Raw genomic sequence first — 15680 nt, 5'->3', positions numbered from 1 at the left:
TGCTATCGATTTCCTTGTGAAGAGAACATTGGCAACCTGGCCGTAGAGGGAAGGAGCAGGAAAATTATTTGTCCAATCTTGTAAACTTCGGGAGAAAGATATTTATTTTATTATACACATACAAATATTGACAATTAAACACATATTATACACATGCTCCTTTTCATGTGTGCTTCTGTCAAATTTCCCGGAAAATTAATATCTTTGCCCTTTGCTCCCTAAATTTGATCACTACAAGACCCCTGTTTTGAAGGGCAAAACATTAGACAGACACAACCTCGGTGGATTAAGCAAGAAAACATTCTAAGCTATGCTGTAAATTAAGCAGGAAAACATTCTAAGCTATGCTGGCCATATTTCCGAAAGTTTTAAGCGATAATTTCCTTATCAGTTATTTACTCTCTTTAATAAAATTTCTTACAATTTTCATACCTTTTCAATCATAGAACTGATTAAATTTCTATGATCTCCCTTGCCACTCCTTGGCCACTGAACCAGTGGGTCATCTCACACTATCAAGTGTAAGCAGCCGTGTCTGAGGGTCTAGAAAACTAATTAATAAAAAAGTTTTCATAATAGGTAATTTCAATGTTTTTCTACTAAATTATGACTCGCATACACCTACGTTTGACTTCATTTAGACTTTCTTCTCAAATAAATTTTTACCTTGCATAAATCAGCCAACCAGAATTTCCAATCTTTCATCGACAAACATTAATAATATTTTTACAAACTTAACTAATGCTCAAATCACTAGTGGAAATATTTTGACACATATATCGGATCATTTCCCTCAGGTAATAATAGTACAAAATGTAAAAACTTCCAAATAAATGGACGAAATTTCAAAACATGACTATTCATCTTTTAATGAGAGAGATTTTATAAATGATTTAATCGGACTTGATCTGAACTATCTTAATTCTGTCTCTGATATTTATAAGGTTTATGATCAATTTCTCAATGACGTTACTTTACTAGCCGAGAAGCATGTTCCTATTATAAAGTGCACTGACAAAGTGTGGGGAATTTCCTGTAGTCTCGTACTAAGCCCTGTTTTTGCGTAGTAACTCCCAGTGACACTAAATATATCACGAGAAATAGTCCTGATTATGATGATTATGCTCACAGAAAATACATTCGTATGTGAGGCAACCTCAAATCCTATCTGAAATTTACTGAGAGTTGCACTCTATTTAAGCAAATTTTTTAATTACCCTGGTCATAGAAACCAGGTCAAAACATCAACAAAAATTACGTGATTTTCTAAAACTAGGTTAAACAACGTACAATCATAACAAAGTTATTTATAATGCGTCAGACAAGCAATTAGTCGCGTTGGATACAAAACAAAGAAAGCACTGTTTGACGACAGCGTGTGTAATGTCTAATATTATACTTGAGGAAATAATGTTCTTTTAGTGATTACCTAATGTCTAGGATTCACCACACCCTCCCCCTATTAAAATGTGACTACAGTTTTAATATTATACTAAAATATACTAAGGTTTGATTGTTCAGTCTTCTTTCAACAAAACGACTGCTCCTGTTTTGGGAATAATATCTGCGCCTCCTCCGAATCGCCGTTTTCTCTCTTCTAGGGCATAGAGATACTCACTGATCCATCTCTTTCGTAGTTGCTCTTTGCTTTTCCTTGTAAATATGATTCGTTTTGTCAACTGGGTTCCTTGGGCCAGTTTGTCTAAGTCTTCTTCCAAGAGCACTTCAGGTTTTCCTCTCAGTAGAATATTCGGTGTGATAACTTGATGCTCAAACTCTTCTCCCTGATAACATAATGGTCGGTTGTTCATTGTGCACTCGACATCAAGTAAGACTTCTTCCAGCTCGGGAAAGGTGAGGAGTTTCCTGCCAATTGTTTTCGAGAGGCTTCTTTTCATAATTCCTACCAGTCGTTCGAAAAAACCTCCCCACCAGGCTGCACGAGAAAGGTTGAACTTCCACTTGATCCTTCGAACTGCCAAAAAATTCATCAGATCTTCATTTTTCACCAATGTCTTCAACCATTTATTTGTTGCAACGAATGTTCTTCCATTGTCACTCACCATTACTTGTGGAAGTCCTCTTCTAGCAACAAACTCTTTCATCGTTCTCTTGAATTCTAGTGCGGACATATCTTTACAAAGCTTCAGATGCACGGCTCTTGTACTTGCACACGTGAACAAGGCTACATATGACTTCCCAAATGTTGACTTCTTGATCTTGTATATGATCGGTCCAGCGAAGTCCACTCCCGTGAATGCAAAAGGCTGACTGAGTTGGGCTCTAAACTCTGGCAACATGGATTTTCCTGGACTTGGCAAGGGCTTAACTCTGTGTCTCTTGCAGCGGTTGCATTGATGTACAATCTTCTTCACTTGTGATCGGAGTTTAGGAACCCAGTATCTTTTCCTCATGTCACTCAACGTCATTGAAACTCCCCCATGAAGCGTCTTTTCGTGGCTTTGCTGTATAAGTGAGGCTACCAATCTGTTATTTTTGGGCAAGAATATCGGATTGTATCCTGGAATTCTTCCATTGCATCTCCACACCCCACTTTCATCAATTTCCAGAGCAATGTCAGACTTGAGTTCTTCAGATGCCTGAGACCTTTTCATCCAATATGTATCTGCTGAATTGATCTCTTCTGCTGTCAACATCGGCTCTTGAATTCTTCTGCCTCTGCATTTTGCTATGAATCTCATCACAAAGGCCGTAATTCGTAATGTCTTCCAGTAAGAAAATTTCTCCAACAATGTACCTAAGTGATCTGGCTTCCTTATCTGTTCCTTGGCAAACAATTGCCTTTCTTTCCTGGGCAAACTTTCACACAGTGTGTCAGGTGTCTCCACGATATCTGGTTGACTAGGCCACTCATCTTTATTATGCAGCCAATCTGGACCGTGGAACCACAATCTTCCAAGTTTTTCCGGGGCAACTCCTCTTGTGCCTTTATCACTCGGGTTTTCTTCAGTAGGTACATAGTGCCATTTAGTTAGGTTGCTTTCTCTGATTGCTGTTGCTCTGTTTCTTACAAACTGAGTCCATGTACCATTGCCTTCTAACCAGTGCAATACTGTTGTGCTGTCTAACCATCCATGGAACTCTTCTATCGGATATTCAACCAATGTTTTCTTCACATGATTGACCAGCTTACACAAAGTATGAGCGCCAACAAGTTCCAGGCGAGGAATACTCTTCTTAGGGGCAATTCGAGACTTTGAAACCAATAAACGTTGGCTCACATCTGAATTTGAGTAATATGCCACGATGTAAATTGCTGCTGAAACAGCCAATTTGCTTGCGTCTGCGAAGCCATGTAGTACCATTTTCACCATTTCACCACTGATTACACTTCTGGGTATGGATACAGAGGGTGTTCTAGCCAAGCATTTGATCCATTTGTGCCAAGGTTCTGCGATCTCGCTGGTTAATTCTTCATCCCAAGATATTTTCTTCAGGCACACTTTGCTGTACAAGATCTTGCCAGTAATAATCACAGGGGATACAAAGCCTAAAAGATCAAACACGCCATTGATGATGGAAAGCATTTTCCTCTTGGTAACTGCTCCTCCATTCCCATTCTCTATGCACTTCGCAAAACTGATCCTGAATTCATCCTTCTCCGTGTTCCATGGAATTCCAAGGATCTTTGTCTCACTTGATTGAGTCCCAACGATCACTTTGGCGTATGTAGGATCTTCAACTTCTGTTTCGCTTCTGGTAGCATCAACTTCAACGGGTGCGTTGCTGTGTAGTCTAGCCATTGCAAGATCTTGGTTGGTTGGTACTGCACAGTGATCTGGTTTCCATGGCAATCTTGTTTGATAACTTCCATCGTCCATACGTTTGATGTTTTTCTTGAAGTTTTCATGAAAATCTTCCTCATTTCCAAGTTCATCAGACAATCCAAGAACTTCCAACGAACACATTTGTTCAAATTCATCTTTGGTTGAATTCATGAAGAAACCCTTTTCTGCTCCAACTTCACTGCCAACCGTTTTTCCACTCAATGTCCAGCCAAGCATTGTGAACTCTGCTCCAGGATCACGGTCAGGGTTGGGGCCTAATACCAATGGCTCAGTTGTTCTGATTCTTTGAAAGTCAGAGGTTCCCAATATCAAATGGACTGGCAACATATCATCCATTGCATCTTCATCACTGAAACTGAGGCATCTGAAACGATTGTATTTCTTCTTCAGGGACTTGATTCTTGGATTCGGTAAGAAAGTTAGTATTTCTTTTTCTCCATTGATACAAGTCAATTCCATCTCAAAGTCATCTACCATGTCAGATGTTATTTTCACTTTGTAAATCTCGACTCTCCTAGTCACTGTTCCATACATTTGTTCTATGATTCTTTTCTCGATTTTTGATGGCTTGAGCTTCAATTGTGTCAACAGACTGGTACAAACGTAAGAGCTTCCAGAACCAGAATCTATCATTATACGAGCAGTTATTCCATTTACCTTCGCTACCACAGTTGCATGGATCGCTGTGTTCTTGTTCACCGCACGTTTTCCTTGCTCTATATCTGGGCTTGGAGCGCTCGGAGCTGGAGAACTTGTCACTGTTGTGACATCGCAGATAGATGTGTGGTGTTTTCGGTTACGCATCCTCTGGAATTGCATTTAGTAGCCATGTGTCCAAATCCGGTGCAATTAAAACACAGTCTACTCTTCTTCAGGATATCCTTTCTGGCTGCAACGTCCAAAACCTTCAAGCAATCGACACTTCTATGGTTTGGCAATCCGCAGTATACACAACCAGGAGTTCTCCTTTGTGGTTTCTCAACACTCGCAAGTAGCATCTTATCCCGCTTGTTTCTCCAGTCTTGAAATTCATTTCTTTTATTTACCAGGCTTGGGTATGGCGAGGCTCCCGTGTCTGTTTCTGGCAGTGGATTTCTATCGATGTATTTGCGGAGGTTCTCAACCAACTCTTCTAGCTTCTATTCTTCCCATTCGTCATCTTTCCGCACCAAGGCTTCTTTCACAGGACCCAACTTATCCATCAGGGAATAGACGAAGCTCTGGGCAGTCTCCAGTTTCTTCATGGTGACCAGTCTTCGGATGATCCTTGCGAGATGGTTGTAAAAGTTGTGAATCTCTGTCAGCTTCTGAACACTTGTGATGTGGGGCAAATTCTCCAATTCTTTGATCAGAGTCTTGTGAATCTTGATATCTCTGCCATAGGTTTGTTCCAGTATCCGCTTGGCCTCTTCATAACCATCTCTTGTGTGGGGTAATCCAAGAATATCTTCTCTAGGCTTTCCCGTTACCAATTCCAAAAGGTAGCTGAATTTGCTGATTTCTGAGATTCCCGACCCATCGACTTCAACCATGAACTGATTCCAGAATCGCAACCAATCTTTGTACTCTCCTTTAAACGGTGTGATCGTGTATTTCTGCAGTTTTACTGATTGAACCTTTCCTTTTTCTTCTTGGCAGCGTTTTGCAGCAGCTTCTGTTTCCAACTCCAATTTCTTTCGACACCATTCTTCCTCACGTTCCTGCTGTCTGATCTTTATTTCTTCCATCTCCTTCTCTTTCCGCAGGGTTATTCGGGTCTGTTCCTCCATGATTTGCCTTTGCAGCTCGATTTCCCTTTCCTGCTTCTGTCGGGAGTCTTGATCGCTATACCAGTCCAGTTTTTCCTTCAATCTCTTGCGCATTTCACGAATCGGTCTGATTTCTTCTTTCTGCACTTGGTTCCATTGGCGCACTATGTCGATAGTATCCTCCCTTCCCAACATGTTTTCTGTGACGTCATCCTTTGACTTGTCCAGTTGTTTTAGGATTCGACAGATCTTCTCATATGCCAGCTCGATGTCTTCTTTGTCTCCAAATTCGAAGACCTCTTCGCAATCCTCCAGCATGAATTTTCCAGTTTTGAGTTCTTGTTTGTATTTTTCCATTGCTTGTCCTGGCAGGGTCGCCACTTTTAGTGTGGGGAATTTCCTGTAGTCTCGTACTAAGCCCTGTTTTTGCGTAGTAACTCCCAGTGACACTAAATATATCACGAGAAATAGTCCTGATTATGATGATTATGCTCACAGAAAATACATTCGTATGTGAGGCAACCTCAAATCCTATCTGAAATTTACTGAGAGTTGCACTCTATTTAAGCAAATTTTTTAATTACCCTGGTCATAGAAACCAGGTCAAAACATCAACAAAAATTACGTGATTTTCTAAAACTAGGTTAAACAACGTACAATCATAACAAAGTTATTTATAATGCGTCAGACAAGCAATTAGTCGCGTTGGATACAAAACAAAGAAAGCACTGTTTGACGACAGCGTGTGTAATGTCTAATATTATACTTGAGGAAATAATGTTCTTTTAGTGATTACCTAATGTCTAGGATTCACCACAAAGAATAAAAAAGGTTAGGAAAAACCTGGGATCAACAACAGATTACAAAAAATGATGAAAATTCAAGATCGACTTCTAAGGAATTTAAAAAAAACATAGCTCAGAGAACAATGTAAAATTTTATAAAAAATTTCCAAATCGCGTAGCAAGTGAACCGAAGAAAAGTAAAGTTAACTACTTTCAAGACTTCTTTGCAACAAATTGTAGGGATATGAAGAAGATTTGTAATGGAATTAAGTCAATAATTTCACATAAAGGTTCTGTTAAGTCAAATATTTCTCAAATTAAAGTTGAATACGGAAACTCAATATCTGACCCTACCCTACCCAAATGTCGAATATACTTAATGAATATTTTGTTAATGTCGCAGAAAATATAACTAAAAACATCTCAAAAGCACCCAAGTCTCCCCTTCAACATCTTTATGGCAGAATTGCAAATTCTTTGTCTCTCTCTCCAGTCACTCATCTAGAACTTGAAGATGACTCCTCACAGTGTTCCAATAAATTTAATAAAAATTCTTAAACAACACATCTCCTCCCGTCCACTGGATGAGCTCGTTAATCAATCTTTTCTTAACGGAATTTTCCCACGGAAATTAAAGTTGGCTACAGTAGCCCCTCTTTTTTATAAGGGGAACCCTGGAGTTAGGTCAAACTATAGGCCGATCTCCTTGTTGCCAATTTTTAGTAAATTGTATGAATAAGTAATGCACAAAAGGCTCCACTCTTTTGTTACTCATAGCAAAATCATATATCCTTTACATTTTGGCTTTCAAGGAAATCATTCGATTGATCATGCATTAATTAGTATGACAGAAACTATTAGAAGTAGCGTTGGCAACAAAAGATATGGGTGTGGTATATTTATTGACTTGCAAAAGGCCTTTGATACTGTAAATCATAACATTTTGCTTTCCAAAATCGAACACTATGAAATTAGAGGGAATGCATTTGGGCGGTTCAAATCGTATCTTACAGACAGAGCACAGTTTGTTTGACAGACAGACCACTGAAGATTACATATGGTGTTCCCCAGGGATCAGTGCTAGGACCCTTGACCTTTCTTTTATAGATCAACGATTTACCAAGAGTTTCAAAACATTTAAAATTCTTCCTCTTTGCTGATGACACATGTGTCATCATAGTTAAATATATTGTAAGTGCCATTTATAAAGGTAACTCGACGACCTTGTGTCTTTTCCCTTCATGAATGGCACCATATGAAGTAGTTATTGCCTAGCCTTAATGTTCTAATTGCGGAAATAAAAAACACAGATATCTACTTTGAATCAGAAATACTTGAAAAGCTCACTAAAAAGGCTAACAAAGAACTAAAATATGTCAAAATCTTGGCTTGATGCTAATAAACTCTGTTTGAATATAAGTAAAACTTACTTTATAATTTTTCATTCTTCCTCAGCCTCATTACCACTAGACATTATAATCAAAGTCGGTAAAAACCACATTTTCAAGGTAAATTCATCAAATTCTTAGGGCTTCTCTTGGATGAACACCTTCATCAGAAATATAATCTTGCTTAACTCTCAAAAAAACTGGCAAGAACCTGTTGCATTCTTTTCAGGATTAGGAACCTCCTTCCAACAGTTACATAAATACCAATTTATAATGCTTTGTTTATGTCCTTCTTACAATATGGTATTATTGTTTGGGGACAAACGTTTGATTCACATATTGAGCCATTATTCAAATTACAAAAAAGAGCTTCTAGAGCTATATCACAACAAGAATTCTTTGCTCATTCTCTTCCTATTTTTAAAAACTTAAAATTATCTAGAATCTTAGGTGTTTTTTAAACTGAAACTATTATCTTTTGTTTATGAATCAATCAATAAGCTAACTCCAATGTACAATGCCTGCCAAAAGTCTTGGAACACTGACATCAATTTCCAAGGTCAAAACCAATCATCCCCCTCTCCCCCACGGAACAATGTTGGTTTACTATCAAACGGATTAGGATTTTAGGAAGCACTTTCTTTTGCGCTTCTTTTATGATATTTCTCTAAATCATCAACATTGTTTTAGGGGGAAGGGGCGGAAGTAGCAATTTTTTTTCATGAAAGGAATGAAAGATATCAAATGCAGCGTAAATTGCTGGGTGTTCCAAGTACTTTTGGCAGGCATTGTATTTCTATAACTCATTTTTTCCTAATACATCTACTCATTGTCACGGCACAAGGCAATCAACACTTTGTGATCTCTTCCTGACTATGACAAATACTTCACAATACGGCTTGAAATTAACTGAATATATGGGGGTTAAATTAAGGAACAATCTACCTGTAAAAATAAGAGCTACCTCTTCTAAATTCTTATTCAAAAAATATTTGAAAAATTATCTTCTAAAAACTATTCGAAAGTCAGTGAGCTTTGCAAACTTTCTTGTTTAGTCAAAATTAAATCAAATCGAAATCAAACTGACTCTTATATTTGATATTTGATTCCAATTTGATATTCAATATGATATTTGATTCCAATTTTATTCCTCTTTTTTTGAAACCGAAGAAAATTCATACCCTTTCCCTGAAATAAGTAGTTAAAGTTGAAATAAGGCCAAATAGATAAAAACTAGAATATATATTACAATTCCCAAATCATACACCCTTTTTTATATTCTCTTTGTCCTAGATATATGACAAAATTGAACCCCTGAAGACAGGGAAAATTTAGAATTTTCGAGCTTTATTTTCTAATGCGAAAGAGGCTTGTCTGAAAGAGAGGTCGATTTTATCGAGAAATATCTGGCTTGTTGGACTGTGCTCCACTGACGATCATAAATTATTTCACTCTGCCGTTTGATTAGTTTTCGAAACAGGTTTTTAAAGTTTGTGAGTTATGTTTGGGAGAGATTTTCACGGCATGTTTGACGAAGACCCTTTCTTCAGGTATGTATTATAGTACAACATAGCTTTATGTATATGTTAAAAATACGTATTTGGACGGTAAACACCAAAGCCCACTAGCTAGGCTACTTCGCCGATTCACTTTATTTTTTGATTTATTTAGGCCTTTTTTCTGGTAGATTTTTTTTGAAAAAAATGTTCGTGTTTGAATTTTTTTGGATCAGCAACAGCTGTTTCACTTTGTCGTCCTAAAAGCCACCTTGAAAGGAAGATTAAATTAAAAATTCTTCCGTTCTTTTGTTATTTTGTTGGAAATTTGTTCTTATTGAATTTTTTGAAATAAAGCCAAGCAAATGGTCTTAAACACGAATGATTACACAACATGCAGTGCACATTATCACTGGTTAAAGGTTTAAAAGTGAAATTAGCAAGGGGTTCAAAAGTACGTACGAACATTGTTTTATTCTATCAGCTGCTAAACTAACTACCCCTATAAAATATTTTGAGTTGCACAAGATTATTTATCATAAAATAACAGTTCGACTGTTAGTTATTTATGTAAAGTTGTGTAAAGTTGTTTTCCCAAAACCTTCGGTCCAAAGTTTTTGATGTAAGAAATGGTTGAGCAATGGTATACCATGGTCATTGGACCATGGCTGAACCATGTTATACCTTTGTCACTTGGCCATTGTTGAATCATAATTTTGCAATGTCAGGTATTCTGTAACTGCACCCTTAAATGATACACATCATCTTGATTTATTGTAATTAATTTAGCTTGAATCCCCTTGTTGAAGGAATTAATTAAGACCAAAGGGAAATGGTCGAACCATGGTATATCATGGTATACCATGGTATCTCATGGTATACCATGGCATCTCGGTATCTCATGGTTAGCAGGCAGCTGTTGAACCATTTTTTTGAATCAAAATTCCACTGCCAGGCTGATATGAATTATTGATCAAATTGATTAATAAGACTAAAAGGTTCAGACACATGAGGAACTGGAATTTGAAATGTAAAAGAAATAGAAGGAACTGGTCCAATCATGGTATGCCATGGTTTTTATCAACCATGGTTCATTTATGGTGAGAACATGGTTCAAATGTTGTAAGAACAAAATTTTGACCTGGCCCCACCATTAAAAATCTTAGTTCTATGTCAATAAAGACCATAATTGCAAGGTTATGATTAATATATTCAATTTTTTCAGTGATAAGACCATGGTTTTGGGCAATAGGTTTCATTTAACATTCATGGTGTACTGTGGTTATGCCATGGTCATTTCAGTGGCCATGACCATGGTAAAACCATTGTTAAACATGGCTCTGCCATTGTATTTCCACAGGTTACTTGTAGAGTGCGTAAGAAAATATAAATACACTGAAAACACCAGAACAAACAAAATACTCTCCATATGTAGCCAAAGATGCATGATTGCAAACAGTTGAAAACCAGTCATTTGTCATACATGTTCTGCTTCAACCTGAAAGGGTAAGGGAAAGCAGCAAAGCAACTGCTGGAAGCACAACTACCTCCCAGTAAATGAAAACTTGTAAGAATATGAGTTCAATATGAGTTGAGTCCAGTAAAGGGTTTATTTAAGCCAAAAGTCTGGCCCTAGACTTTCTTACATGAATGTAAAGCCTTTAGAAAAGCAAGTTACTCAATATTAAAATTACATCATCATAAACACTTTAACAAAGCAATATTTGCTATTGAAATCTTTTTTGTAAAGTTCTCAGATTCTAAGAAGGTTGAAAATTAGAGACAAGCTAAATTCACAGAGGTTTATCTAAAGGAGTTTGGGTTTGTCCATAAATTCTGTAAAACCCATTGGGATGAAAAGAAATTGGAAAATGTCATGGGCAATATCTATTTTATCGAGAACAGTGCTTTTCTGTAAATGGCTACTTGTGTTCATTACAGAAAGGTTAAGATATAAATTTTAAGTTTACAACTATGTTATGTACAGTGTTTCAACTGTGTAAGAAAATATAGATAGGCATATTGCAAATCATGCACATTGAGTTATTCATGTGTATTTTGGAGTGCTATATGAATTACAACACAGTGCTGTATAAAAAACAAAAGCAATATTCTAAAAACTCTGTGGATAAACTTCTAGCTAATACTGCCTTTTCATGCAGAGCTGATATCATAGAACATCATCAAACACCCATATCTTAACTGCCCTCGTGCATTTAGTGAACATCGAGAAAATGATTGAAATTCTATATTCACAAAATCAAGATGTGTGTGAGTTCTGAATAAAATTGAGAGATATCAACTTTCATTTGCAGCAATCACAGAAGCATGATGAATAATATGATGAGGGATTTTGGTGATCCATTTGGCATGGGTCACAGAGCCCTTAATGTTCCAGATGAATTTAGAGGCAGAGAGGGTGGGCACCAAAGACATCCCCAAAGACATCCCCAGAGACAGACGCAAGCTTTAATGCCCCACTCTCACTTAATGGGTGGCATGATGGACCCAATGAATATGTTCTCACAGATGGATTCAATGTTCAGGAACATGCATAGTAATATGGTATGGCTTTCAAAGGTTTTGTTTAGGTTGAAACAGATTTGCTAAGACCTTGATTTATGTTCCATCTATGTGATTACAAAGATATTTTAATTATTTTTTCGCATCCTGGATATTCCATTGCCACTTGAGCAAGGGGCACCCAAACTCGCATTTATCAAAAGGGTTGCCTGGGTAAATGCTAGTCTATAAGTGCAGTAGCATTTCCTTGATTAACATGAACTTACACTGTTACAAACTGCAGGTAAAAATGCAAATAATTTTGCCAGCCTGTGTCATTACTTTTCTTGAATACCATAAGAAATAATATTGTAACATTTTAAATTTTTTACTTTTGTTTCTTGGAATATATGATTTTTTGCCTCGAGTATCTGACCAGACAATAAATATCCCGTTAATTTGCCTAAGTACTGATCTTTCAATAGGTCAAGCAGTACTCTGTTGTTGTTTTTATCATTGAATAATATATAAATGGCTATGAAAACCTCTTTGTTATTTTCTGAAGTTCATTTTTTAAGAATTTGAAGTTCTGAAGTTCATTGTTTAAGCGATAAATTTTCTTTTTGTTGCATAGGGTGCGCTGTTATCTCTTTATGTTGTTGTTTAGAAGCTTAAACTATTATTATTATTATAATAACCATTTCAGGAGATGATGGCAAGTGATCCAAACTCATACTCATATTCTTCCTCATCTGTGATGACATATAGTAATGATGGAAGGGGTGAACCCCAGTACTACCAAGCTTCTTCAGCAGAACGTCGAGGCCCTGGAGGGGTGAGTAAGATTTGTGCTTTCGATGGATAATTCCTGAAGTTGAACCAGTGTAAATATAATGGCAAGTGTTACCTCTTGCTAAAATGAAAGCCAAGTAAAGCATTATGCAATTATGCAACTGTTTAGCAAGAACAAACTGGCAAAAAACTAAATGGCTGAGTTGTTTAGGGGCGATTAAAAGTCTTTGGATGTTGCATTACAGCAAGATCATTCACCGCTTTCATGACACAGACTATCCATGCAATTCAATGTTTGGTTAATTTAAATTCCCCCTGGCAATCTGTCGACTAGATGACAAAATGTTTGTCATTCAAGGTAGAAGTAATGTAGCAATAGGTCATGATGCCTAACTTAACCCGTGATTAATTTAATGTTGGATGACTGGTATAGCATTCGTTTGTCCGTTTATGGTGAAGTATTTCATGCTTTCGACTAAACTTTACTGTTTTTTTTAATTTCTAAGGTTAGGGAAACACAAAAGTCAGTTCGAGATTCTCAGTCTGGTGTAGAAAAAATGGCCCTTGGGCAGCATATTGGTAAGTTCTTTAAACTTTTTAAAACTTTTATTTCCCTTTTAGTTTTCATTTAGATAAAGAAATTTTTTCAGCCAAGAGTGAGCATGTTGTGGCAACTGCAAAACCCTTTCTACTGCAAGAAAAAATAAAATAACCTTTCCACATCTATAGTATGCTCACTTCACACCCACAGCGAGGACTCCTGTCTAGGCTCTCTGATTTTGAAATACTTCTAGCTAAGCTTTTGCTAGCTAAATGTTATTTTGAATTTGAAATGTATTTCTCATTCTGATCTGATGATAGGTGATAGAGGACACGAGTACCAACGGTCAAGAAACAGGAGGACGGGCGAAGAGGAAGAGGTGCGGAATTTTGTGAATATGGATGAAGGTTAGTAGCTTGGGAAAAGGTGTTTTTACTACGATTATAAGATTTTCAATTTCTATTTATTGAGAAGTTTCTTGATTATTTTGCTAGCTTACAGTAAAATTCATTTGAAATAAGAAAAAGATAGTCACTTTATGATGGATGATCTCTTTGAACGAACAATCATTAATGCGAGTGTCTCTGTAATAAGAAATTTCAAGCTAAAACATTTCAAATCAAAAGGCTTCTTTATTGTTGTCTAAATAGCAAGCTTCATGATGCAATTAAATGGTTTTAGTGAGCGCAATGTCAAAAAAATCTTAAAGTATTCTTGGCGCGAAACTTGAATGCACTGGGCCAGTTAGGCATGCGTAAGTTGAGCAAAGTTGATTTGGGTGGTCAAACGAACGGAGCATCGTTCAACAACACCTCGAACAAAATAAACCTCTTAACATTTTTGATCACCATGAAACATCGCTGAGCAGGACTGAGAACTGAGCAGGACTGAGAACTGAGAAGGGCTGAGCAGAGCTGAGCAAGTGGTCGAACAAACTTAACTTTCCGCTAAGCGGGCATTTTGTGCGTTGCTCAGTGAAATGTCCAGTTCGTCTGACCGGGGCTTTGAATTTGTATAATTTTTTGTTTAACGATTTGTTTTTCTTTGGATTGCTTTAATGTTTGTTGTTTACTTTTATCAATTGATATATCTTTGTTGCTTTGTCGATAAGGTTTGGAAATATGCTAAAACAACACATTCCTCAATTTCACTGCATCAAACATTTTTAGCTGATTCGACAAATATACTATTCGAAAAATAGTATTCATGTGCTTTCGTTTCACAACTGGGTATAAATTTTCCATCCCTAGTGTCAGACGGAAAAGCTTTCAGTATGCTGTAAAATGTTTGCTTTTTCAAAGAAATTTTCAAGTTCTGTACCGAACAATTTTTTTCAAATTTTCATTGCTGCCTTGAAAACCGTAAGAAGATTTAAATATCAGACAATGAGTGCTTCCCTAAAACTGGTATTAACACAGCTGTTGTAGATTTCGCCATAGGGAGGCCTTAGTTTTCTAAGATTTGTAAGCATTTCTTGAGATTGATATCATTCAATTGTTATTGAGAGATTTGATAAATATGCAGACTTGAGCTCTCATAAGATTTTGTGTCACCGATCTAACAGAAATGTAGGGTGATAAAAAGGTTGAAAATGAGTGCGATTTTGACAATGCAAAAGAAATGTAAGGAGGTAAAAGTTGGTCTATGTAAAAATCTAAAACCATTATTTATTAATTTGGCTTAGTGGTAATTTATCGCAATTCAATCGAGGTATCTGGTAAAAAGACTGTTTCAAGATTTGATTTCGGTTTTTCTGAAATGTTTAATTGACTTTTGGATCTTTGACTTTATTAATTCTTTCTTCAACTTTCTTTCTTATTGTCTGCAGAGGATGCATCGCATTTCAATCGGCAATGGAGAGACGCTACGAGGCAGCACAACACAGCCATTGGTTACCAAGGACATAGAAATGAACGTCACAATGGAAAGCATAAAAGTCACCGCAGCCGTGCGATTAAGGGTATGTTTTTATCTTTTTACTGTTTAGCATTGCCCATATGATTTGCTGTTTGGTGTAATGTGGGGTCATACAAGTTTTCGTAACGTATTAAATACTCGAAAGTACTATATGTCTAGACGATGGAGTGAAATTGAAATTGACTGATTACTGTTAATTTCATTCATTTTCTTTTACAGGTCATGACAAAGCCTAAGTTGGCTTAATTTTGGATCTGTTATTTGGGTATCTAATTTAAAATTGTGTGGATAATGGGCCCACTGCTGTGCCAAATAAAGCAAAGGGAAACATTGGAACCAGTTGGTGATACATTCAGGAAAACTACTGTGTGACAAACTACATGCAAAGTTTTGTTTTTTCCGTATTATTATTTAAAATGTGTGTAAAGATAGAGATATGTATACTTGCTTATAATAAACTAAATTACGTATATACACTGATGCTTCATTTCTAGATGTGGTTCTTTATACTGTTTGAAAAGTTGCTTTGCTTTGCTGACCTAGTCTAATTGGCAAGCAAGACTAAGCACTTTAGAGGTGTGTAAAGTTAGATTGATTAAATTGGTCCGTGAAATCGTATACATTCATTTTTTCGCAAGAAACCAAGGTCCGGTGCTGGTAGGCAGTTTCTTAAATTTTTTGCCATTTTGCTGTCAAAAGTTT

At 36.7% G+C, this 15680-nt stretch overlaps 1 protein-coding gene across 1 annotated transcript; it reads left to right on the top strand.

Annotated features, from left to right (window-relative positions):
- Positions 1-9119: 9119 nt before the first annotated feature.
- On the top strand, positions 9120-15454 carry LOC135688107 (myeloid leukemia factor 1). Its single transcript, XM_065204816.2, has 7 exons — positions 9120-9280; positions 11542-11791; positions 12435-12563; positions 13027-13099; positions 13382-13468; positions 14890-15021; positions 15198-15454. The coding sequence occupies exons 1-7, from the start codon at positions 9231-9233 to the stop codon at positions 15212-15214; spliced, it is 738 nt and encodes a 245-aa protein (XP_065060888.2). The 5' UTR covers positions 9120-9230; the 3' UTR covers positions 15215-15454.
- Positions 15455-15680: the final 226 nt, after the last annotated feature.

This window comes from Rhopilema esculentum, unplaced genomic scaffold (genome assembly GCF_057945365.1).
Source record: "Rhopilema esculentum isolate cy_ngs unplaced genomic scaffold, ASM5794536v1 HiC_scaffold_36, whole genome shotgun sequence".
Classification (NCBI taxonomy): domain Eukaryota; kingdom Metazoa; phylum Cnidaria; class Scyphozoa; order Rhizostomeae; family Rhizostomatidae; genus Rhopilema; species Rhopilema esculentum.
The sequence above is the reverse complement of the archived record's forward strand: the minus strand, read 5'-3'. Positions and strand labels throughout refer to the sequence as shown.

Coding starts and splice junctions, on each gene's coding strand:
- LOC135688107 (XM_065204816.2), top strand. CDS start 9,231: ATGTTTGGGAGAGATTTTCACGGCATGTTTGACGAAGACCCTTTCTTC. Junction 11,792..12,434: donor GGAACATGCATAGTAATATG/GTATGGCTTTCA, acceptor TAACCATTTCAG/GAGATGATGGCAAGTGATCC. Junction 13,100..13,381: donor GGCCCTTGGGCAGCATATTG/GTAAGTTCTTTA, acceptor ATCTGATGATAG/GTGATAGAGGACACGAGTAC.